The 25,278-nt window shown below is 41.0% G+C and overlaps 3 protein-coding genes across 5 annotated transcripts in view; 2 read left to right on the top strand and 1 right to left on the bottom strand.

Annotated features, from left to right (window-relative positions):
* On the top strand, positions 1–12,607 carry ankle2 (ankyrin repeat and LEM domain containing 2). The gene is made up of 12 exons (XM_079251932.1): positions 1–1,510; positions 3,056–3,250; positions 3,455–3,639; positions 5,630–5,818; positions 5,925–6,047; positions 6,361–6,424; positions 6,817–6,996; positions 7,099–7,201; positions 8,450–8,640; positions 8,837–9,698; positions 9,857–9,988; positions 10,710–12,607. The coding sequence occupies exons 1-12, from the start codon at positions 1,027–1,029 to the stop codon at positions 10,915–10,917; spliced, it is 2,916 nt and encodes a 971-aa protein (XP_079108058.1). The 5' UTR covers positions 1–1,026; the 3' UTR covers positions 10,918–12,607.
* Positions 12,608–12,687: 80 nt separating this feature from the next.
* On the bottom strand, positions 12,688–16,874 carry pgam5 (PGAM family member 5, serine/threonine protein phosphatase, mitochondrial). 2 transcript variants are annotated; one of them, XM_079250957.1, is made up of 6 exons: positions 16,417–16,874; positions 14,994–15,166; positions 14,748–14,873; positions 14,546–14,634; positions 13,534–13,667; positions 12,688–13,172 (listed from the first exon to the last, which is right to left on the bottom strand). In XM_079250957.1, exons 1-6 carry the CDS (start codon positions 16,641–16,643, stop codon positions 13,022–13,024), a joined length of 900 nt encoding a protein of 299 aa, XP_079107083.1. In that variant the 5' UTR covers positions 16,644–16,874; the 3' UTR covers positions 12,688–13,021. The 2 variants fall into 2 exon arrangements, with proteins under 2 accessions (XP_079107083.1, XP_079107084.1); XM_079250958.1 differs by having other exon boundaries at positions 13,534–13,664.
* A 1,863-nt stretch (positions 16,875–18,737) lies between these two features.
* Positions 18,738–25,278, top strand: part of zdhhc8b (zDHHC palmitoyltransferase 8b) — a 68,678-nt gene continuing 62,137 nt past the window's right edge. For both annotated transcript variants that reach the window (XM_079252128.1, XM_079252127.1), the window contains exon 1: positions 18,738–18,996. In XM_079252128.1, coding sequence (XP_079108254.1) covers positions 18,893–18,996 — 104 coding nt within the window. In that variant the 5' untranslated portion in view covers positions 18,738–18,892. The remainder of the gene's footprint in view (positions 18,997–25,278) is intronic.

Here is a 25,278-nt window from a genome sequence, read left to right as displayed (position 1 = left end):
CGCAACATGCGCCCTCCCTTCGCAACTGCGCATGCGCGGGATATGTTGTAAACAATGAGACTATTCCAGACCGCCTTTAGCTTTGTGTCTTACTAACAGTTAATCTGTACAAAACTAAGCTTCTTTCCACATCTCTGGTTATGTTAAATAATATGTTCTGCGGTAAGTACGGGGGCACATATTTAAATAGTTGTCATCGCGTGTGGACTTGATTTTTTTTCGGCTTTCATGGCCACATATCAAATTTGTTACGGTGCAGTCCGAAAACCCATCTCGAATGACATACTTGGGCGTGACAGCATACGAAGGAACAGACAGAAATTGTCATTATTTAGCAAGTCTTGTGTGGATTTGTAGTGGTCACTATTGCAGTCCGGGTGTCATGCTTTAACACACACATTTTAAACAGGAGGGGCTATAATGCTGTTAGCTCTCCAAGACACATTTCCCGGCTTTCAGAGCTGGCTTGCTGCTTAGCAAGCTAGCCAGCAGAGGCTAGTGCAACTTTGTTGTCGTTGGTTTTGTAAAGACAGCATATGAAAAATAATTCTATACTATTAGTCCACATGCAAGATCATTAGCAGCCTTTTCGTTTAGCCTTTTTGTAAAAAACTTCACAGAAAACAATTGGAAAAAGAAGTTGAGTACACATATAAGCTACTGGATAGTAAATGTCCTAGAAAAGTCATATTTTGTGAGTTATGACTTATTGGATTTAAAAAGGTACATCATTTAAGTATTTGTTCGCATGATCTGAAGATTTTGAGGAGTCTACTGGAATGTGAAGACTTCGGTTTCCTTCTGTAGTTTTGACATTGATAAAATGTGGATTTGCTAAAGTTCAAAGTGTAGTGGCCACGGTATTGTATATTAGAATCCTTAGTTATTTTATCCAACACAAAGGTTTGCAATGCACAAAAATAGTTAATTTTCTGCATAATGTTTTTTATATGCTGTTTGTTTACTTTTTGAATGACTGTTGGTCATAACTGCTTGAGTGTTAGGTGTGTTACAGGGAGCTGAAGCATGGAGGCAGTTTTGAGCAAACTGAGGGGGCTAAGTGCTGCTGAGCTGTGTGAGGAGTTTGCTCGAGCAGACCTCAAATGTGGACCCATTACATCTACCACCCGAGCCACCTATGAGAGGAAGTTGGCCCGCGTGCTTGTGGGTCCAGAGGGCAGTGCCACTGAAACGGACAATAGCTATTCAGAAAACCGCTCAGACAGTGCAGCTGATCATGCCAAAACTGTGTCATGTGCCACCTCATCAGCTGCAACTGCTACAACAAGCATCAGGTCCTCTGAGACTGCCACCGAAGAGTTGGACTTTGGCTACGGTGTTGGTTTAAACCCTCCAGATGAAGAGGAGATTTCAGTGAAGATGACCTCTAACAGCTCGGCTGAATGCAGTAACTCTCAGTCCAATACTGAAACTCCTTCAAAACCAGCACAAGTGTCTCCAACCTTTTATGGAGTATGCCCACCGTGGGAGGATGTCTTAGCTAGAAATGGTAAGTGACTCACAAGACCACTTACAGTCACTGCTACGTACAGAATGATGAATAGTATTTTGATATGGAGAATTGTCAGAACATTTATAAAATAGCACTAGTAAGTTGGTGTACAAGTATTATATAAAGTATATTTTACCCCGAGGTATCCTATGTCATCAACCTTAAAACCTAATTTAATTGATAGGGTTAGGTACTGGCTATTAGCTAAAAGAGGCTAAAGTCCTTCCTATCATTGTTGTATGTGTTTACTTGCACCATGTACAGTTCTGTCCTGTGTTTTTGCTGGAGCACTGGCTACTGTTTTCTGACATTTTGATGCCTTTAGTCCTTTTACTTGGATATAAGAGGTCGAGGCCTCCTGACAATTTATCATTCGTTCATTTTCTATACCACTTCGTACAGTCCAGGGTTGTGGGCTGTAGCCTATTCCAGCAGTTCATGGGTGAGCGGGAGGGTACACCCTGAGCAGGTCACTAGTCCATTGCAGGAACAACACATAGATTCAAACATCCATCACACTCATTCCTAGGAGAAATTTAGAATGACCATTTAAGCTAACATTGGATGGAAACTGGAGTGGCCAGAGAGAATCCATGCATACATGGAGAGAACATGCAAATTCTGCATAGAAAAGCCACTGTTCACCCAGCTGAGGCTCAAACCAGTGAGCTTTTTGCTGTGTGGCAGCACTGCTAAAACAGAGTAATTATGATGCATCTTAAGTTCTGACAAAAATAATTTGTGTTGATTTTTGTTTTTTTGTTTTTTTTTAAACTGGGCAGGTCTTGCTTTTAATGGAACTGCAAAACCAGCAACACTTAGTAGAGTCCCATTAAGATGACTTAACAGGCCGACTAGACGGAAGGAAAAAGACAAAAACCATTAATTGATAAGAATGCTACATTAAGAGATGGTAGTAAATGAAACTAGAGACCAAAATGTAAGGAATCACACTGGCCACTACACCACTGACCGCTTAGACAATCCTCATTGGAGAAAATATTTCATACACTCGACAAAGCTACTTCACGTGGGAAGCTATAGATCAATCGCATGGAACAAGAATGTCAGAAAGGATCACACTGCCCTTCGCCTCTTTGTTTGTCTCCTGTTTAATGGCCTTTACATTTGCAGTCTTAATTAGACATGTGTAAGGTGTTTGGATTTTATCTTGCACCATTTTAAGCCAGTTAGGTTGAGAAAATTTGGCAAAACAAACTCCAACACCTACTACATTAGGTGTCACCAGGTAGAAATCTTTCATCGGCGAGCCTTATTACTAATGATGAAATGCAGAACATATGTGAGTATGCAGAACACCAGGTAGTGCCTCTCACTTGCTAGATCCAGTTGCCTTCACTTCAAGAAAGGAGAGGGCATGGCTAACGCTAGAGGTGAGGCATTCATTTTGTACTAATGGCTACTCTTTTATTTTCATGGTAGTTCTGCATGGTACTGTTTGTAACAAGCTTTTTGCTAGACAAGCTATTGAAGAAAAAGAAATGTGGCAATCTGATGGGTAAATCTTCTTTTGTGCTACAGAGGGAGCACATGTATACATGGACAAAAAAGATGCACTTCAAGCTGTAAAGATGATGAAGGGAGCCCGGTTCAAAGCCTTTTCCAACCGTGAAGCTGCAGAGAAGTTTGCAAAGGGAATCTGTGACTATTTCCCTTCTCCAAGCAAATCCACACCCTGTGTATCTCCTATCAAGTCTGGCCTGGTCATCGGAAAAGGTAAATTTATCAGTGCCCTCATCAGATTTTTGGCTCATATGGGGGGCCAGAATTTAACATTGAAATGCTTTTTTAAAGTGAAAGTCAAATTAATGGTTGAACTGCACACTGATCTTAATCCCATCTATACAGAACAAAACACCATTTTGCACTCCAGTCTTAATTTTTTTTTTTTGCTTTCACTTGTCTTTCTTTCCACAACAGAGAATGTTGAAATTGATACCATCAACAGGGAGCGGGCCAACAGCTTTAAGAGCCCACGCAGCCAGGACTTGACAGCCAAACTAAGGAAAGCTGTGGAGAAGGGGGATGAGTTGGGCTTCAGTGAACTGGTCTGGAGCAATCCACGCTATCTCATTGGCTCAGGAGATAATCCCACTGTTGTCCAGGTGAGGACATAAAAGTTTGTTTTGGTATGACTCAATATACAATGTACCTAGGTATTTAGATCCCTCATTTAGTACTGGGTTGAGACCCTTTGGGAATAATTCTGTAACACTTGTGCACATTTTTCTCTTTTCAAATTTTTCTTGTTCATCTTGGCAAATATTTTAGCGTTTAACCACTCAAGGCCACAATATATATGCTCTGTATCACTATGTATTTATGTGCACTTGTCTGCTGTCCTGAGACAAAAAAAAAATACTGCCATCGCCATGTTGACTGTTAAACTCCTTTCATACATGGACTACTTTGTGTCTCATTTTAACAGCACTGGATGCTTTCCCCCTCAGTATGCATTTCCCCATGCTTCTCACATATGCATGTATACAGAAAATGAATACGATGAGGAACTGAAAAGGGCATCATTCATTATTTTGCATATTTTCCAAAGAGAGCCACCCTGCTGTCTTCTTTGACCAACTTTTATAGTCTGGATCTGATCTGTGTGGCTGGATTTGAGGCATAATGCATGAAACCTTAACATGTATGTCAAAATTGTTCTTGTGTTTACAAGCTGTGGAAACTCTGCTGCTCATCCCTCAAATTCAATATTTGTTTATACAAATTGTGACACCATTAAAAAGGATCTCAACAGGGTGGCCACTGGTACAGGATTCATTGATAAGAAGCGTTGTTACAACAAAGAAAAGATTGACGAGACCCAAATTTCCTTCACACAGAAACACACTGCTATATTTACATATCTCAACAGCATAATCTGAGAGCATTTTCTGTTGTGCAGGCAGTGCACTTTGTCAGGCGAGGTGTCATGTTTTGCCTGAGAAAGCAGACATCATATTCCTGCAAAATAACTGCTTGACTCTGAAAACCAAAGCAGAACTTACTTTGCTGTTATTGCTCTTGTAAGGGTTTTGTTAAATCATTATAGCTGTATTATATTTTATGTATGAAGTGAGCTTTAGGTCAATTTTCAGTGTTTTTTTAAAATTTATCTTTGTTGAAGCTGAAACTTTAGGACTCAGTTCAATTTCAAACAGAAAATCCATTAAAATCACTTTGTAATATAAAGACTTGGAAAAGGTTAAAAGAGAGATTTTCTGTCTCATTGTAAGCCATGGCATTGTTTTAGCTTGTTGTGATAATTAGGTCATGGCTTTACAAACCCTGACAACTCTATTAATAGGAAGACTTAACCTGACCTGGAACCTTGACATTTGTTAATACATAAACATTTTTTCCATTGTCAGCGCCAGCCATCCAGCTACTGCCTGTTTTAAACTTTGTTTGAACAGGACTATACAAAAGCCTTGAAACATTCCTCTTTTCTTCTCAAGTTATGAAGAAAATCTTGTTCTTTCCCAGTTAGTCTGTTACGTGCAGACTCTGTACCGGTATCCCTTTTAGTATAGTGACTTTTACGCTTGAATGATTTGCAAGGCAGAGTCTTATTGTTAAATAGAACAAAACAAAGAATACATTACTCTTATACAAGACGGGTACAGGGACTAGATTAAACATGGGTAATTTTTAATAATGCTGACAATGTTTAAATGAAAATTTAAAAATGTTCAGAGTCTGGATAATTATCACACAAGACCACTTCAAAGATTACAAGTCTGGTTTCTTGGAGGCAAGACAAAAGACATGAAGGATAACTTGAGACTCTTGCTGAGTGCAGTGTTTAATAAAACTCTAATCAGTACAATAAATACATCTTTTTTTCTTCTTCTGTCATATCTTCAATAAATCAAGTTCATTTAAGAGCTTTTTAAACCTGCAAATGATAAGAGAGAACTTTTTCTCAATCTATTTTATAATTTAAATGAAAGTCAAAGGTGGTAAATCCCCAACTGTGGCTGGTTAAATTAAGTTCTGAGTCTGCATTTAAACAAAATTGAGCATCCTCTCCTATTGATGGTAGATTGTAGATTACATTTTCTGATCCATAGTTGCTTCTCTGCTTTGTCTCTTCAGGAGGGCTGTCGCTACAATGTCATGCATGTGGCGGCCAAGGAGAATCAAGCCAGGATTGCCCAGCTGCTGCTTGATACCCTGGAAAACCCAGAGTTCATGCGCCTGATGTACCCAGACGACCAGGAAATGATGCTGCAGAAACGTATCCGCTACATTGTAGATCTTTACCTCAACACTCCGGATAAGGCCGTCAGTTCTTTGCCCATATCTTTAACCAGATTACAATATTTCCAACTGTAATTAATGAGTTGTTTGTTATAATTTACTGGGGGGTTTTTTTCCTCTCCTTGTTTAGGGCTTTGAAACACCTCTCCACTTTGCTTGTAAGTTCGGATGCCCCGATGTGGTCAATGTGTTGTGTTCACATCCTGACACTGATAAGAACTGCAAGAACAAGGATGGCCAGAAGCCTTGTGACGTAAGGAAGGAATTATACTTTAAAATCTTATTTATCGCTGCAACCACACATACGAGGAAAAAACCAGTCATAAATGAGTACACAGAACAAATGGGAGCTGCCCAGAAAAACACAATAATTACACATGCTGATATCCTGAATGTAGACGCAGAGGGATATGCCCACTTGAGCTGTGATCTTTTTAAATCTTCTGGCAACGATCACTCTCTGGACACTCTGAGGCTAAACCTTGATGAGCAAATTGTTTCTTCAGTTTATAGCAGCTGCAACGCTGGATATTTCATTCATGTTTTTATTCTTCTCCTTTCTACAGCTAATTTGTAGCAGAAAAAACAAAAACACAGAAGTTAAACAGAGGATAAGTGAATACCTGGAAGGTAAGGATGAACACATCAATTTCAGTATTAAATGTTAGTGTTACTATTTCCTTGTTTCCTAGAAAAGTAGTAAATTATTTTAGTTTAGTTTTCAAATATTAAGATCCATGAGCATTTGGGGGTAAATCAGACAGTCCCAGTGTTAGACCTGCATAGTGAATTTTGAAAGTGAAGACAGATTTGACGATGACATCGATGACACAATGACCTGCCTACTGTATGAATGAACTCCTTTCCAGTGCAGACTGACGGTATCATGGCAGCAACCATGTTACACTGCTGCCAGCTTTGAGTTTATTATTGTAAATGTATGCTGCCACTGTTCTGTAGTGCGGCCTGAAAGAGTCGGGTCCATCACAAAAGTCTAAACTGTCAGTTGTGTTATCTCGCAGACCGCTATTATATCCCTTTGCTGAGGGCAGCCGACAACACCTCTCAGCCCATCATTGGAGCTCCATGGTCACCTGAATCTTCAGAGAGCTTGTCACTGATCCAGCGGCACACAAGAAGCCCCATGGATCCTCTGATGACTGTCACAGCGTTTGCCGGCCCACTGAGCCCATCCAAAGCAAGTTGACTGCCTTGCTGCATATTAATTGATTTAATTTAAATAGAAATTAACATTTAAAAAAAGAGAAATCTGACAAGGACACATTTTCCTGCTTTGTAGGCAGATGATTTTCGGAGATCCTGGAAGACACCGCCCAGAGACAGGGCAGAGCTTTTCCATCACATTCTGAAGTCTGATCCTGATCGAGGGGCAGAGAGAGTGGGCAGGTACACCCACATCCTTACTCTATTGTTTTTGTGATTTCTTAGGTGCATCATTTACTAAAGATACGGAAAGTGTAATTATTAGTACTATTAACTTCACTATGAATATAGACTTCTAAATCTTTGGGTAAACACCTTCTTTCTGTTCAGCATAACACAGCAGCCAGAAAATCCTTCTGCTTGTGATGCTGGACACAACAAGTTATCGGGAAGAGTGCTTTCTATTTTCTGTTGTCATTTATGTGGTTAAAGTTAACCTAGACTTAGGCTTACTACATAAGTTGTTTGAACACCCTCAGATTTTCTGTTGGTTAAATGTGCTCAAAAAAATATTTTTCTCAAAAATTGATTGTTGAATAGAGGATCTATTTTAAAGCCTGCTGAAAAATGTGCTTCATCTTTACTTGAAATTCTCATTATTACATAATATATATATTATATTACATATAACAAAATACATTATTATTTATTATTATATAAGGCAAAAATAAATCATTCAGGAGTTGAGAGAGTAAACTGTGGATGTCAACATGCCTGTTCATCCTACAATTTGCAGCTACACTGGTTACAGAGATTAGATAAACAATCTGGCCACATGGACTCTTACTGGTAATTTGAAATGAGTGTTGTAAACTGAAGAGCATCATCCCAGTTGTGAAGTGTGGCAGTGGAAACATTTTCTTGTTTTGTTGACATCACATTAAAGAATATCAAGACAATTAAAACTGCTTGACTAACAAGTATTCCAAAAGAACAATAATATCAAGCATATTTAGAAAGTTAGGATGAGAAAAGTGCTCAGACCTGTTGGACTACACGCAGAGAGGGTCTTTGTATCTGTCGGTCAGCCTTAGGAAGGATTGGCCACCTGTCTGGGTTGCAGCACGGGTCTTGCCCAGCTCCCAGTCCCTCCACAGGATAAAGAAGTCAAAGCCAATTCAAATCACCTCTGGTGCAACAAAGATGTTTGAGTGGCCATTACAAAGCCATGACCTTTAAGTGTACCTTTTTATTTTAAGAGTGTAGATGGCTTGATATGTGCAGCACCCAATTGTCCTTGTATTCATTCATTTGTTGGAGTTGGAATATGTTTGTGGACCTGGAATGGTATTGTTGTTCTGAAACACTGATATGAATCTGTCTTTTATCCAAGCATATTTACCTTTTAAATGGGGGATTTACGAAAAAAGAAAAAAAAACCCTACAATTTACATCATAATCTGAAATTATGAATTGTTCTTTCTTTTTCAGAGGCCTGGCTCATGAGATGGGTCACCCCTGGGCTGAGTACTGGGGCTTCATGGACAGTTTTGTGGATTTGTCATCTCCTGAGGGGCTTTGCAAGCTGGAAGAGTACCTGAGCAAGAAGGATTTCAGCCCACGGACTCAAGAGTGGACTGGAGAAAATGAAACCAGCAACAGGTTTAAAACTCCCTCTCCAGGTACCAATTTTAATACCCGAAAAGCTGCATGCCCCCAAAAGAAACTTAAAAGCTGAAATGTAAAATTGACTGTCCACAACATGTAGTGTTTTCAGACCTACTTTATACTAAGGACAATAGAAATCCTGGGAAGTTCTGTGAAAAGCAACGTCTAATGTATGAGTTTGTGTCTGCTCTTATTCTTTCCTGGATCCAGGCAAGCCCAAAAAGTTCTGCAACTCAATTTCTGTCGGTGCCTTCCTGGATGAGGGGGATGATATCAGCCTTGAAGAGATGAAAAACCGACAAAATGCAGCACTAACCAGCATCACCTCGTCTGCTACGTCCAAGGACGCCCTGAAAGGAGCTGTGGGTGGCCGCGAGTTCCACATTGCACTGCACCACCGTGGGGCAGACCTGATAGAGACAGCTGCTGAGCAGGATCTTCTGTGCTGCTGCGATGATGGCCTCCTGTCACCAGGTGTAGCCTGCAAAAACGGGGTGTGCTCCTCTACCAGGGACAGGACTCGTAATGGAGATAAGGTGTCCTCACGCACCTCCCCCTCCTCTTCCTGCCTGCTGTCGCCCATCTCCAATCTCATGATGGAGTTTGAGCGCATGTCACTGCAAGAGCCACCTGACAGTCCAACAAGCTGCCGACAGAGAAGGAACAGCGGCGGGAGTAGGAACAAGGAACTCCGGGACTCCTACAGCTCCTCTTCAGCTACAGACCTGAGTTCTGGGCTGAACCGCCTGTCTCTCAGTCATGGCAGCCAGAACAGTGAAGCTGTGGACGGGGCAGGCTGGAGAACAGATGGAGGAGGTAAAGAGGAGAGGCCCAGCAGTGGCAGCTCAGAGGAGTACTTTGAAGCAGAAGAGAGTCTTGAGGTACCAAGTAGGACTAGGGGCTCGGTATCAGGGGTGCGCAACTTCTGTGCAAGGTCAAAGTCATGGGACCATGGAGGCAGGGATTTGAGCAGCTCAGGATCTTCTGGGTCTTCTTACAAGTCTTTAGATAACTCCCATGAGTTCTTACCCAGGACACCACCGCACATTAGAAGAGGACTTTTTATTGAAGGGTGAGTCGCACTGGTTTTTATAGCCTATTGTAGAAGAAACATCACAATGTTTTACAGGTAAAACATGTTCAGTTGTCCACCGGCTGTTTAGTTTCAATGGTTGTGTTTTTAAATTTTAATAACTTAGTTAATGAATCTTGTGTGATTTTTATTTTCAGGGATTCTCCAACCAAACTGGACATAGAGGTCCTGTCAGCAATAGAGGGCGTAGATGTCGACCCCCAGAAGTATCCCAGGATACACAAGTGGAAGAGCACAGTGAAGTCATACCCCGTGTCGGACATGCAGAGGTTAGTGGGCTTGACAAGCATTTTACTGCATTTACAGCTGAATTCCAGTTTTAAGACAAAATAGATAATCACTGTATGCCACATTTTTAGTTTAATTTTATTGAGGCATTGACTCAGTTATTCCAAAACAACAACTTTCTTTACATTTTTTAATGCTTTTGGTTGTGTTGTGACACAACCCGGTTTATCTTGAGACGGATATGCTGACATTTGTTTTATAGAGGTGCAGGAATAACTTAATAAGAATAAAATGGTGCAAAGTTGTTTTGCCCCAGATTTTGTTGACATTCTAAAATCACACGATGACTTTAATAACATTTTATCGATGGGCGATGATGAGCTACAACGGACAGATTTCATCATCCAAACTCATTCAAATCATAAGTTGCATTTTGGTCTGATTCATATTTCAGATATTTTTCCAGCCGTCTTTTTGACTACCAGTAAGGGAATGAGCAAACGGGGCACCAGTGAACTTAGAGAGAGCTGACTTTACTTACAGCTCAGTCATGAGCACCATTATTCTTCTCCTGATGGTGGTCAATGCGAGGGTGATATTTTGGTCCTGTGTGTTCAATTTATGCAGAAATGGTGACATCAGTAAATTACCAGCTGACTCTCTTCAAGAAATGGTGTCATGTGCATGCAGTGAAAAGCAGCAGACAGGTTATACTGGATGTGTAACCATTATTTCTTTTGTTTTTGGGTGTGTTTTGTGTAGCTGGCCTAGCCCTGCAGTAAAACCCCGTCTCAGGATGCAGCATCAGCCTCCAGGCTCTCCAATCAGTGGCCTGATGTCTCCTTCGGGTCGTTTCAGCCCTGTCCGCCAAGCTGCCTCTCCAGACTTCAGCCCCAGCCGTTACAGCCCTGCCAGTGTTAGTTACATCCAGCGCATCCGCCTCAAGCACTTGAATGAGCCACTTCACTGACCGCCCTCCTCTTCTTGCGCCTTCTCGGAGTCCCACCTACCCCTCCCTCTTGCCCCAAACCCAGCTGCACCAAGGTCACGGCACCACAGCTCAGAAACCATAAACCGGACAGAAATATGCACAAGTGTCTAAAATATTTATATTGATTAAAAATGTGGTACTATTCATATGTAATACAGCAATTCTCATCACATTAGGAAGTGATGTCAATTCAAGACTTTAAAATGGGGAGGGTAAAAAAAAAAAAACTTTGATAATGTATGTACTGTATGGGTGTGGACCATGTTGAATTAATGGTAATGTTGTTTGTGGCAAGCGTGAAACACCTGTAAACATAACCTGAGTCAACTTCTTTTGAATCTTGTGAACACAAGCCACACTTCCCAAAGTTCGTTGGTCTCTAAAACCATGGAGCTGAATCCTCAAATGGATCCTGTCACTGAAGATATCGTTTTTTTAAAATAAAAATTTAAAAAAAAAAAAAAAAAAAAGGAAAAAAGAAAAAGAAAAATGTTAATATTTTAAAAATTATTTTTTTTGTATGTTGGTCAGTAGCACAAAAATTCAGTGTTTTTATTAATGGTGTTAAAACCAACTGCCATTTCCTATTGTTTCTCCTCAGTTCAGAATTTGCCTTAATTTCTGAGGTGAGGGATCAGTTCTGTCGCACTCGAGCTCATACATGAAATGTATGAAATATGGAAAACCCTGAGATCTTCCATGGTATATTTTTCTTCTTTAATAAATGCATACATTTTCCATGTTTCTTGTAGTTGCTGAACATGTCTAGACTTTTTTTTTTTGTTTTTTTGCCACTGACAGCGGCCTTAAACTGTGCCATTTTTTTCTTTTTGTGTATTCTCAAATATTTGTCAAACGTCACCTGTAGTGTACGAATGATCAGTAAAGATTTTATTTGTTTGAAGCAGAATCTAACCCAGCCTGACATCACCTTAAAGCTGTACAGTGATTTTTCTTTCAAGTCACCAGAGGACAGAGACTGGAACGAATTGAAAAGCAACACAATCCAGACCTATCTAGTAGGTTATTATTAAGATAACGTCAACTAAACAAACTGCCTTATGCTTCCAGAGAACACACACGATTAGCTGAGAGCTGCATCATACTGCAGTTTGATTCCCATTTTACTTTGCAACTGTTCATTTAAAAAGTAATGCTGATCAGTGTTGATGCCCAAAAGTGGTTGGGAATTTGACTTGCGGTTAAGTTGTCTACATGTAGCAGGTTCTTAAAGTTGCTAAAAACCTGCTAGGGTGAACGGTGGGGTGTGAATGTCCAAAAACAGTATGTAAAGTTACGTAAGAGACAACTTGAAAGTGTTTGAGAGGCTCAGTTACGTCCAGAGGGGAAAAGCCAATTATCTTGTTTTCAGATTGCCACTCCTGAGTTAAAAGGAACAAATTTTCTGAATGTATTTTTACTTTTGTGAACTAAACTTTTATCAGAGAGCACAACCTCCTTCAACTGATTGTATCGTCGTCCTTGTGCTCTCAGGTGGCAACAGATCAAACTCTGTTTAAGTGTTTATGAATGTGGAACTTTGCAAAAATGCACCTAAAAACTTAAAACATGCTTCTTGTGCTTTTAGCGTTCTGTGCTTTAATAAAATAAACTTTCATGGTGAATTCTTTCTGTATGTCTGGACCGAATTTGCTTTTAACTAATAAATCATCACTCCTAAGTTCGTTTGTGTTTCCAGTCATTTCAGTGGCCGCTGTGTGATCAGCAAAATGTGACAAGACTCTGAGGCATAGATAATTATTTATTTACCACAATTTTTTTTTTCTTTTTTTGCAATACAGCACACCACTGCAGACATGCACAGCTAACTGCATGACTTGCATGTACACCAGCTATACAAACACTGCTTTTGGTTTAAAAATCCATTGTAAAAATCCTAAATCACATTCAGAAGTTGCTTCAAGCTGCTGATCACTTTCTGCTGGCATTTTCAGTTACGGAGGTAATTTCAACGGTACGACGTAATGATCATTTACAAAATAAAAACATCAAAAATGATTTTCAAGACACTTGAGGAGAAAACTTGAGTTGTGACCCTGTTCCAGAAACCTGTCTCCCGCCACTAGGTCCGAGTCAGTTTGTCTGGAGGCATGAATCCTGAGTCTCCCAGAGTCCTGAGGGCCACTCTGCCGTTGGGGCGAATGGTGAGCCACGTAATACTGCCGTTATTCAAGCCCATCCGCAACCAACCTTCTGGGGGAAACTGGAGAGCCCTGTGACGGGGAAAAAGAGGGTGTGAATACGGGAGTAAATCTCTATGATGGTGCACTGCAATTCTAAATAAAATATTTTATTTTATGACGTACACTTGGAACTGCTGAAACTACAGCTTAGTTAATTCTGGTGACAAAACAGGGAGCTGAAGCAATCTGTTGAAAAGCAATGCTTTCTCTTAAAGTCTAATTAAACTATGAGTTTCTTTTACTATGACCAGAAATCCACGACTTATTAAAGCAACAAAAAATAAACCAGAGTCCTAAAACTCCTCGGCAACAACAGCAACAAAGTGATTTAGCAAAGCAGCAAGCAACAACGACAACGTCTGTTCTCAGCTGAGCTGCTGCCGACACAAACCTGCAGACAAAATAACGGATGACATTGGCATGACACACGACGATCTCATAGCTGTCCTCCTTCTGCTTGGGGTCAGCCCGGTGGATGTAGCGGCGGAAGGCTGCCTCAATGCGAGCTCCGTCTTCGTGATACTGCTGGAGGACGGCAGAGAGGTGAAAGCTACCTTTGTCACATGAAAGGGTTCTGTTTGAACCCCTCAGTCAGAACTGAGTCAATACATGATGCTGCTGTGCGTTGTGGGGAATGCACGATGCCTTTCATTCTAAGCCAACTATGTGGAAGATGTTACTTCTACAAAAGGCTAAATATACACACAATTACTACAAGCAGGAAATGTTAGTGGTTACACTAACTTTCACACCAATACACTTTTTCCCCCCAGGATTTTTCAGTCAAAAATATTCAGTCTTACTGCTGTCAGCTTCTAACTTATTAAGAGTAGCTGCATTAATGACTTTGTAATGATTTTATAAATTAAAATTTTTGTTAGGTTGAAAAAAATCCCAAACTCATCAGGTTGTAAGTTCAGGTTCTCAATTACACTCGATTTAGAAAATGTGGCCAGACACTTTTGAACACTGGCTTTTTTTTTTTTTTTTTTTTAAATGAACTTTCCTACAACCTATTCCTGTGGAAATGCACTGATGTATTGGTGGAAACCAGCTGAGTTTAGCAGCTTTAAGCCTAAACAACGACTTGACAGGACTTCTGCACAGACATATGGATGGCAAAAGGTGGCCTGTCCAAAGTCGGTCGTATAGGGACGCTGTCCTGCAGGTTTTTGATGTATCCCTGCTCCAACACACCTGGCTTTCATTAAATGGATCCAACAGCCAATGAAGTTCTCCACAATGACTGATTCATTTGAGTCAGGTGTGTGGATACATAGAAAACCTGCAGGACCCTTAAAGGAACCAGAGCTGGACACCCCTGACCTACACAAAGATATGCAAATACAGAACCCTCAGGCCTATAGCCCACTCTAGTGACGAAGGGGTGTAGCTTCTCTCACCACTGCGTCAGGCTTCCAGTGAGTGACAGGTGGAACCGGTTCAATAGGTGCGCCCTCCCTCAACAAGTCACACCTCACCAGCTCTACTCCTGCACACACATGACATTTAAATGAAAGAAAAAAATGTGAACATGGTTTAGAGATTGTTCATCACCAACAGAGAGAAGCCCATGTGGTTTGGAGAGATGCATCTCTTCACTACCTGGGAGGTGTTTGCTGATTATATGTGCAGTCTCTGTAGCTCTGGCCATGCTGGAGTGGATCAGAACATCATATTTCAGTCCCAGTGCTGCTAACCTCTGACCTGTCAACTCAGCCTGCTCACGCCCTGGAGATTGAGAGATGATGATCATAAAGAAAAAGGCAGATATATGAAACTTTTTTTTTTTTTTTTTTAAGCAAATAGACTAAAAGAAACATAAACAATATATAGAATAAAACAACAAACCTAGGGGTGTGAGGATCTTTTCTTTGTCACTGCTCCCGCTCAGGTTGTACTGAGAGTGTCTGATGAGGAGAATGTTGCGTGTTGCTTTGGGCTTGCTGTTGTCCTGCTCAGACGTGGGGTCTTCAGTTGCTTTCTCCTTCTTTTTCCCATTAGATAAAACAGATGGGTCTCTCCTGGATAGCCGGGACAAGGTGATTTTGGGATTAAGTGTGGCTTAACTTGAGGAAATTAAAACTGACTTAACCTACTGGAACAAAGTAATTAGTGATATCCACTCAGTGTTTTTGAGTAACAGGTTAAGAGAAATGCACTTTAGAATTTTCCATAGGCAACATAGAACTCCTTATATTTTGAACAAGATGGATCCTGCAAGATCTTCGTCATGTCTAAAATGTAGGCAGTCTCCTGCTACATATATGCACTGTTTTTGGACATGTCCTAAAGTATCACACTTCTGGTCTTGCATAGCTAAAGAGACTGGGGCAATTTTAAAATGCAAAATTTTTATAGAACCAGGCCAATTTTTATTGGGACTACCAAGTACAAGTAAATATTCCAATTCAAAATTACTGAAAAAACTCCTGTCACTGGCCAGGAAATGCATACTTAATAAGTGGATCATGGATAAACCACCTACAGTCACAGATTGGTACCGTGAAATTTTTAGAGCGATGCCAATGGAAAGGATAAGCGCTAAATTAAGAGGGAGTGATGATTTATTTACAGAAATTTGGCAACCCCTTTTGGATTACCTGCCCAGAAGTTTTAGAAATATTATAATTAAAAGCTCAGGTTTTATATGTTGTAATTGATCTTACGATGCCTACATTGGACTTATTTATTATTATTATCATTATCGTTATTGTATTTTCTTATGATGCATCCTTTGTATGGTCATTGTATTTTAGTTCTGATCCTAAGTCTTGCCTGCTCAGTACTGCATACACGTTTGTAGTTCTTGTTTACGTGTGTTCTTTTTTTTATTTTTTTATTTTAGTATTTTGTCAACTTTATAAAACCAAATAAAACATTATTAATTTAAAAAAAAAAAAAAACTGACTTAACCTAGCAATGATTCAAGACCAGATTTGTAGATATTTTCTGCATCTTCTTCCAGAAACACCCATCTAGATTTAAAATAGGAATAAGTCATATGCCCGCAAAAAGGTGATTTACAACCAGTTATTGTTGGAAAACAGATACTCTCGTAATAAAAGTTTTAATTTTCACCATTATTTGATGTAAACCAAATGAAGCTGAGTGGAATTAAAAGAGTTTAACGTGAACTATTTGCTTTAATGCTCCACACGAAATAAAAAAAAAGTGGACAAATAGAAGATATGCGGGATGCACCTTTAACAAGGGCAATGCACTGCGTTCACAGAAGCATGCTGGGGAAAAGAGCGTGTGTACAATGGCATACTTGTCCCAGTTGAAGTCCCAGGCGTGTCCAGTCGGGACTGGTGTATGGGTGGCGGATGTCCACGCCGGCTGCGCAGCCTGAAGGACGGTGAATCTCGACCAGCGACTTGCCGCCTCTCCGCGGTGCTCACTGAAGTATCCACGCGAGTCAGCAGCTGCAGCACCAAACACCAACACGGCGGAGGCTCCGGCCACGCCAAAAAATAGTTTAAAAGTTTTTCTGTACATCCTGCAGAAGCAAAGTAGCGCTAGCTAATTAGCTGAGCTTATCTGGTTTGCTGCAAAAAGAAGTGACGCCGTCTTTCCTAAAAGGGAATGCCTTTCTGTAGCTTTAAACAGCGTTTGGTTTTAACTAGCACTTCAGAAATATAACCTAAAGACAGTTCACCCAGATCAGATATCTAATAAGCGTTAGGATAAGTTGTTGGGAAAAATAGAAAGCAAATCAACGCAGGGTGCTCCTCTTGCTACGGTGGCCCGTTAGAGTCAAAACAGGTTAGTTTTGCTATTTAAGTCCCAAGACTTGCCACACGAGGGCGCCAAATTCCTTAAATTTACCTGTGATCTCTGAAAAGCTCTGAAACCATAGAACACTTATTCTTTCGATGCGTGCATGTATCTAATTTATGGTCTGACTTTCAATTAGATCTTAAGAAACTTTTGGGTAAGGATTTCCTTTTAAACGAGTCTGACCTGTTACATATTTTTAGAAATTCTAACTCCACCAAAAATAAGTTATATATCATTAATTTGCTGATTATTTCAGCAATGTTTCACATACATAAAATGAAATACTTGGGGGGAAAAAGCCCTCTTTTTCTCTCTTCAAAAAATTTGATCTATATACTTATTTTCATGTGATCCAAAAATTAAACCGTACTAATCTAAAACATACTAAAACCTTACATCTGTAAAAACTGTACAACTACATCACTAGTTGATTCCCTTGTATTATACTGTTTAATTTCTTTGTTGTTGTTCCTTTTTAATGATCATCTTCATGATTACACTTTGTAAAAACTGACCCACGTAATAACTTTTTGAAAACTTAATAATAATTTTAAAAAAAATCTCTGATGAAAAGCCATTGTAAGCTTATGTCAGCCACCAGGATTTTTAGTGGGAACAAACGCTGATTTAATATTTCAATTTTCACCAGGAACCATGCTCCTTCCCTATTTGTATGTATACGCCATACTTACACACTGTGGAAAAATAGCATATAATAGCCAAGGCCGGTTTATCCAATGGGCATTATGGGCACGGGCCAAGGGGCCCACACCCACTCGGGGCCCATTTGGGGACCAGTGATGCACACATAGGCCAAACACCAGCAGTTTGGACATGAAACAAAATGCACATAAGAGCCAGATAGTTACAACACAGTGTCTAGTGTGTGCCATTGGTACCACTTACTGAGAGATGTTAGAAATGTCATTTCACAGTGTATCATTCACAATTTTCACAATGTTGTGCTGGGAAAGTGGGGCCCATGAGACACTCTGGGCCCAGGGGTCTGTGTACTTTTAATCCAGCCCTGATAATAACTGCAGTGACGAGTGAAAGATAACAGTCGAAGCCCACGCGGTTTTGCGTGTACGGTTCGACATAAGCAAAGAAACATGAAACTGACAGACTCCAAGCCCGGATTATCCAATGGGCTTTATGGGCACAGGCCCAGGGGTCCACGCCCACTTGGGGCCCATGTAGGGCAAACACCAGCAGTTTGGACATGAAATAAAATGTACATAAAAGCCAGATAGTTACACCACAGTATCTAGTGTATTGCCATCGGTACCACTGACTGAGAGATGTTAGAAATGTCGTTTCACAGTGTTATCATTCACAATTTTCACAATGTTGCGGTGGGGAAGGGGGCCCCTGGAACACTCTGGGCCAAGGGGCCTCTGCACTTTTAATCCGGCCCTGACAGACACAAGGTGAAGTTTGGTGTAACCCACCATGGGAATGTTATTCTAAAAACAACCTCGGTGCAGCTTCGACATACAACTTTACTAAAGTCTGAGACACATTTTATTATGACAATGAAGAACCACATTGCTCCAGCAGGGGGTGTTCTTTTTTTTCTTTTCTTTTTTTTTTTCTGTAAAACTCCTCGATAAAAGTAAATTATATAATCCACCAAACAACATATCATAACCAGAATCCTCTCCTTTAGGAAAATGTTCTTGTGAAGACTCTTTCGGGCTGTGAAGCGAGGCTCCACCTCTACAAGCGGTCCGGTGACCTCAGCAGTGGGCTGGATTGGAAGGGTGGGATTTCCAGGCTTTCACAGCTCAATGCTTGCCTACAACCGTCTTGGACCTATGCGGCTTCCACGACAGCAAAAGCGGACTGCTTGTACCCCTCCTTAGCCACATTGCACGCTGGATGTGTTTACTTGTTTTTTTTTTTTTTTTTTTTTCTACATGCGCCTGCAATCGGAATAAATAATTGAGGAATGTGGAAATTACAGAATGCCCAACAGCGCTGGAAAGAGATTTAAACCCACCAAATACATCCCGGTGTCCACTGCTGCCACACTCCTTGTGGGATCGACCACTTTATTTTTCGTTTTCACGTAAGTTTGCGTGTTTTTCTTCTCAACCTGCCCGTGTGAAGGTTTTCACTCAAACTGGGGTGGCTGTAGATTACACAAACGAGACTGGTTTGTAGCGGGAAGTTTGCACCGGTGGTGGATTGAGTCACTTAGGTGGGATAAGTGGTCTTAAAGGGGAGAGGATCTAGCCTTATTCCAGCTGTAAAAGCGGGTCTGAAATGGTGATGATGCGAGGAGCTGCCTTTTCCTGTGCAGATCGTGGAGCCGCGATGCCCGTAAGGAGAAACTTCCAATGAGACGTGCAAGTTTAACTAAACTGCAGAATCGTGGAGGGGGTCGTGAATTGGGCCTCTAGACACCCACTTTCTTCAGCAGCAGGCTGTCGGTGCATTTTGCATGCTTGCATTAACCCAAATGATCTTTGTGTCTCACTAATGCCCTCTTATTTGGGATAGTTGCATCGTCACCGCGATCTGTCACAGAGGAGGGGGCTTCTTGTTATCTATCCATCTATCAACATGTCCCATTTAAAGGGTTGTTCATTGGAGGAAATGAGGGTTATAAGTGTACTTTTGTCCTGTGATAAACTGTGGAGGCTCCATTCATAGTAGTTGCAAGCAGAGGGAGTGCATGGTCACACAGTCTCACAAGGACCCACAAGTAGGGTTTTAGCCCCATACCTCTGCAGCTGATGAATGAGGATGTCAGTAGGAGGATGTAATGCTGAGCTGACACTGTAGCAAGCAGTCAGAGTGATCCCTGTGGTCTGAATGATCCCTCCCCTATACATTCTGCTCCAGATAGCCATCAGGTTATCAATGAAATCAACATATATCCTGCAGGCAAATGTCCTGACAGGAAGTGGCAAGTTGTAAATCCTATAGCTCAAGCGTTGTAGTTTGTGTGTATTAAGTGTTTGAGGGTTTTTGTTTTGTTTTTTTTTTGTCAGTACAGTGTTTTGGCTACGGGTTTGTTGGTGAATAAATAGATGACTTAAGTGATGGATTTCTCCGATCAGGACTATTTTTGAACAACTTGGAAAATGCTTCAGCTGCTCTCTGTGTGGTTCTGTGCTCTCAAGCTTAGTCAGCAGCAGAGAATCAAGGAAACATATGGTGTTTTTGGGCTTCGCTCCTAGGTTGATTGTGTCTTAAAAAACCCAGCACTCCTTGGTGTCCCATCGATGACTTTGCATAAACAAATGGCCTGATTTCCAAGTGTTGACACACAGCGAGTGTATCAGGATTTCGCAGTTCAGCCGGACTGTTTGCACAGAAGTCAGAATCTTTACTTCCCCAAAGGTCTTCTACAAAGTCATTAATCCTTGTTTAGTTGGGGCTCATGTCACTCTGCAACTTAAGGTTCATCCCATAGCAGATGGTTTAAGGTTGAGGATTAAGACCTCCTCCATTTCCCAGATAAAGGTCTAGTGGATTGAGTTTTGTGTTTCCTCTTAGAGAGCAGCACACGTCCAAACAAGGCAGTGCCTCCTCATCCTCAAGCGCACACATGTCGAGTCCTTTGCATTGAGCCCAGTCTGGCCTTGTCTATGGCTGCACAGTCACAGTTTAAGCCATAGAGCAGCAACATGACTCTGTCTGAAATTTCTAAACCAGAATAACATGTGATGAGTGCAAACAGAGGTCCATAGCGAGGCAACATGGCCCATAGGGGTCAGAACTGTGCCAGCCTCTCTTACACACACATCTGTAAGGATATGCAGAATGTCAGAGACATGCAAATCTTTTTTTATTTCTGGACTGCAGTGTGTTAAAGGTCTCGGTGTTGCCAGCAGGCCAATCGGTGTCATATGGTTAATAGAGGATGAGACCTGGAGCCAGCAATGGCTCCCAGTCCATGTTGTGTCACTGTGTTTGGCTTCCTGATGGCTGGCTGTTTGTGTTTCCCACAGGGACTGAATTGGAACACGATTGGTACAGAGTTATTTATATATTCTCACAACAAGACCACGGCTCATCACAAAAAATACTGATAGTAAATTAAGCTTTTAGCTGTGATTTAACACGATACAACATAATATCAGACTTGTTAGTCTCGATTTGTTTTCCCAAATTTTTCTTGCTGCATTTAAGTTTATTTATTTATTTTTTAATTTTTTAAGCCTGAATTACTGCCCTTGACTATGTGCCACATGGATAACCTATCCTGGAAACGCAGCTGCAAGGCTGGTTCTAGGTTATTACATGTGGAAATGTGTGGAAATAATCACTGGATCATCTGGACAGGACTGGTGTTCAGCAGTTTTTGCTGTGCAGAGATGAATTATGAGGGAGGTAGAAGGTGGCGGCAGCAGGAGCCTGAGTATTGCTGGACTGAGAGCAGAGCTGCACCCGAGAACGGACCTGACGGGGAATCTAATCTCCAGCTTCCACATCTGTTTCCTCCTTTTCACTCCAGGTCCAATGAATCAGGCTTCATTCAGATCCAACTCAGCCCTTTGTTTCACGTTTGTCTTCCAATCTGAGCTTCTTGTAAAGATTTTGAAAGGTATTTCCGACACGTTTTGTTGAGAGAGTGCAGAGTTGTCAAAAGATGGGGCCAGCAGTCAAACTGCAATCTGCCGGCGGAACATCAGTTCTGTTTCCTAACACATTTGGATTGCACACGATTTCTGACAAAGGGAGCCATTTCTGTACTCTGAAAGTACCTCAGGCTTTATATTTCAAGTTGACACTTGAAACAGGAGTCGATTATGTGATGTTGACGCCATTTCTCCTATTTGCCCCATTGTGCCTCTGAAATATCCTTATAAAACATGTTTGTTAAGATTAACGCTTCCCTCCTCGGTATTGGTATCCTTTCTGTGTGAGTTTGTCTGTAGGTAGCTGAACTGCTGCTTTCACTCATCTCATCAGAGCTCCGCGTGGGGGCCAGACTGTCCGAGCCTTTTTAAAAATATAACATAACACCAGTTTGGGTTTGGTTTGTTTGTTTAAATGTTTAATTGGGCGTCTAATTGAGTGAGTGTGGTATAGACTAAGATGTCACAAAGGCAGAAAGAGGAAATTACCATGTGATTTAATAGGTGTAAGTGCTCATGAGCAAGCATTTATTAAATCTCGAAACCACCCAGCTCTCCTGATGTGACGCTCATACTGAGGAATGACTCAGGACTTGTGTTAGATACAGAAAAAAAAACTTTCCCATGAGAGGAGAAGGAGATCAGTCTTTATGTTCACTGTGTCCAGCCTGTCATGCATGAGAAGCACGCTGTCGCAGCGTTAAGGTTTCAGCCCTTCAGCTGAGAAAGATAAGCGGTGATCTTGTCCTCATGTCACACTCAGGATAAAATTCTGATAATCTTGACAAGGCCAAAAGGAGTCGACAGACGTACAGGCTCACCAGGGACAAAATTTTCCCTTTGGTCTGCTCATAATATCCATGCAGCGCAGTCTCCTGGTTTGCACAGATATCTGCTTTACTTTATTAACTGGGAGATAAAACCAGTAGCAGTTAGGTGCAGAGTGGAGAGCTTTGTCAGATTAGATAAGGAAGTAATATCCTCTGTAGGTCGTCATTCATCAGCACCTTGGAGTGAGGGCCCTGTAGGCAGACAACTACTAGGATGTGCCACTTCTGCTCTGTTTGGATATTTACGGTGACAAGCAGAGAGAACAGCAGAAAACACATTGTTCACAAATACAAAACCTCTCTGTTGAATAGGAAACTTTCAGAAGCAGCATATCTTGAGTCCATGTGGGGGTTTGAAGGTTAATTTCACTCTAATCGTGGTTTATGGTTAACCACACGGCACATATCCAACCTCTAATTTTACTCCAGATTGACCAGTCCTCTGTTTCTGCTTCTCTACATCCACAAATCTGCTACAGCATCATGTTGAAATAAGAAATCTGCCTCCTGCGACTAAATGATTGTGGATAAATCAGAGTGATGGACTGCCTCCATTGTGAGGTATTTATACTCACAAACAGTTGTGTGCCCTGTGTGATGTTGAACACCCTCTCGCATATGCTGACAATATTATCAAAGAATCCAAACTTCAACGAAGGTCTGTTTATTTGATGCTGTCATGGTGCTCCAGTTTAGCTACCGTCTGCTTTAGTCTTTCAGCTTTTTGTTGTTCCCTTTCGTTGCAGAAGCAGAACCGCAGGCATATGGAGGAATTCAGAGGAATCAAATGTAGATAACATAGATATATCAGTGTTGAATAGATGTCAGCGGAGTAGAAAGATGGTGGTGTTTTATGAAACCCCACCACCATATGAAACGCTCAGGCATCCAAAACAAAGAGTATTCCTCCGCGGTGACTATGATTGACCCCCAAAATTTGGCTTTTTGTCAAGTAAAGTTTAATTTGGTCTTTTATTGCTGTACTTTATGCTGAGCACGAACACAAGCAGAGCTCCTCTTTGATGGAGATGATTCACTCAGAGCAGAATCACTACATCAGCTCACATTTCAGGATTTAATAAAAAGATTTAGTGTGGCTCTTTTTACACTAATGTTAAATAATTGTTTTCTTTTCGTTTTGGAAAAAAAAAACACTTTGTAAATCCACGCTACAGACAAACCAATTCAAGATGCCAGGTCAAGTAATGTCCAACTAATAGGTCTCTTACATCTTGCAAAGATTCCTTATATTCCTGAAATAGCTGCAGTTGATTTTATTAGTATGAATATCTCTATGTGTGGCGGCTGCACTTAGTTTCATGTTGCCACACTTACATTCAAAGGCAAACTTGTCTCCTCATCAGAGCCTTCGTGCAGTCAAAGCTGTGCCCCCCTCCCATCGCTATTAATGAGTAAAAGAAACCCAGTGAGTCCAGCTCATTTAATCTCATTTCATTTCAGCCTCCCTGTCAGCGCTCAACAACTGGGTTAAGATAATGCTGACTGATCATCGTTCATTATTCTGCAGTGCATCCTGCAGCAAGGGGACTGATGACACTAAATGCCACACACACACACACATTACATAAAGCTAACCTGTTTTAAAGGGGTTTTTCTGCTATATAACATTGCCTTCTTGTAGCATTAATCATAATTATGATTAGTGGCAGGCAAGTCTGTATAACAGAGCATTCGTTTTACTCCATGTGCAAAATGCAATCAGAGTGAGGTCATTGTTTGCAGCTTTGCGTGATTGATCATAAATGCATGAAATCATGAGCATCCTAATCTGTACCAGCAGGTGATTAGCAATCTAATTTGTGTGTTGGGGTCTTAGCATGATTTTTCCAACACACGTTGAATTTTAATTGAAATAAGTGCTTTTTTCAATCTAAATCTCTCCTCTCTATTCAAACGTCTTAACGCCTTGTCTTTTGTGAATCAGAGAGCTTTGACAGAGCTGGAAATCATGGAGCAAATGTCTTCCTGTTATTTCTACACCCGATCCGTAGAATTTGGGGAACATTTAGATTTATCTTAATTTGTTGCTTCAGCTTGCAGCTTTATTTCTGTTTGAGGTGTATTTGTAGTCTTTTCGGTTGGCAAAGCAGTGAATTTCTGGAGCTCTAGTGCTTGCCAAAAGAGTAAATTGTGCATTGTGATGGTGTAGTGGCGCTAAATAGATCCATGTGTATTCAGTGCACAGCAGTGTGTGGGCGAAAAGTGCGGGAAAGTGCAGCAAAGCGCTCTCAGAGTTTGCAAACCTCCCTCCAGTCGAGCAAACCCAGGCTGTCTGCAAAGTCTCCTCTTGGGGAACATGTGGGATTAATTTAGACCTCTAGCTAGCCTCTCCCTCCTTGGGTGTCTCCACCCTGTTTCTCATGTTGTTTTGCCAGAAGGAGGCCATGACTAGCAATAAGCAGAAACAGAGCTCTGCATCTTAACACCCTCAGCCAGCAAGCCTTTCTGAGAGATCAAGACGTTTGAAGAGATGAAGCTCCCTGACTTTGTAACTGTCCTGCTATGGGACACAAAGGACGACATACAGGCAGATAAACTCTGCAATTATGAGGGCAGGTCCTCTTTATCTTTGCCACTTTTTGAAGTTAGTCTGGAGACAAAAGCATACACTGCAAATGAGGAGAAAGTAGAAAGTCATAGATAAGCTGCTGTTTTTAGTATATTTATGAGGGCATTTTTATATTTTTCTGATGCCAGTAGTTCATTTGCCTTCATTGAAAAGTGAAGGAATCATTTTGTAAACTCGTGTTACATTTCTGTGATGACTTTGTTTTAGTCTTTTCTTCTTCTCAGGTTTTTAATGGATGTGAAAGGTGTCACTTTTTGTGGTAAACACACAGAGAGCAACAGATTTAGTGTTTTCAGCTCAGTGTTTGGATCTCTGCACCACAGTTCTGTGGGATTCACTCT

The sequence above is a fragment of the Telmatherina bonti genome (assembly GCF_933228915.1).
Source record: "Telmatherina bonti genome assembly, chromosome: 13".
Lineage (NCBI taxonomy): Eukaryota > Metazoa > Chordata > Actinopteri > Atheriniformes > Telmatherinidae > Telmatherina > Telmatherina bonti.
The sequence above is the reverse complement of the archived record's forward strand: the minus strand, read 5'-3'. Positions and strand labels throughout refer to the sequence as shown.

Excerpts from the sequence above, each read along its gene's own strand:
- ankle2 (XM_079251932.1), top strand. The coding sequence starts at position 1,027 with ATGGAGGCAGTTTTGAGCAAACTGAGGGGGCTAAGTGCTGCTGAGCTG. Across the intron at positions 6,997-7,098 it reads ACTGAGCCCATCCAAAGCAA|ATGATTTTCGGAGATCCTGG; the intron begins GTTGACTGCCTT and ends CTTTGTAGGCAG. Across the intron at positions 9,699-9,856 it reads AGAGGACTTTTTATTGAAGG|GGATTCTCCAACCAAACTGG; the intron begins GTGAGTCGCACT and ends TTTTATTTTCAG.
- pgam5 (XM_079250957.1), bottom strand. The coding sequence starts at position 16,643 with ATGTACAGAAAAACTTTTAAACTATTTTTTGGCGTGGCCGGAGCCTCC. Across the intron at positions 14,635-14,747 it reads AATCAGCAAACACCTCCCAG|GAGTAGAGCTGGTGAGGTGT; the intron begins GTAGTGAAGAGA and ends ATGTGTGTGCAG. Across the intron at positions 13,173-13,533 it reads ATCCGTTATTTTGTCTGCAG|GGCTCTCCAGTTTCCCCCAG; the intron begins GTTTGTGTCGGC and ends TCCCCGTCACAG.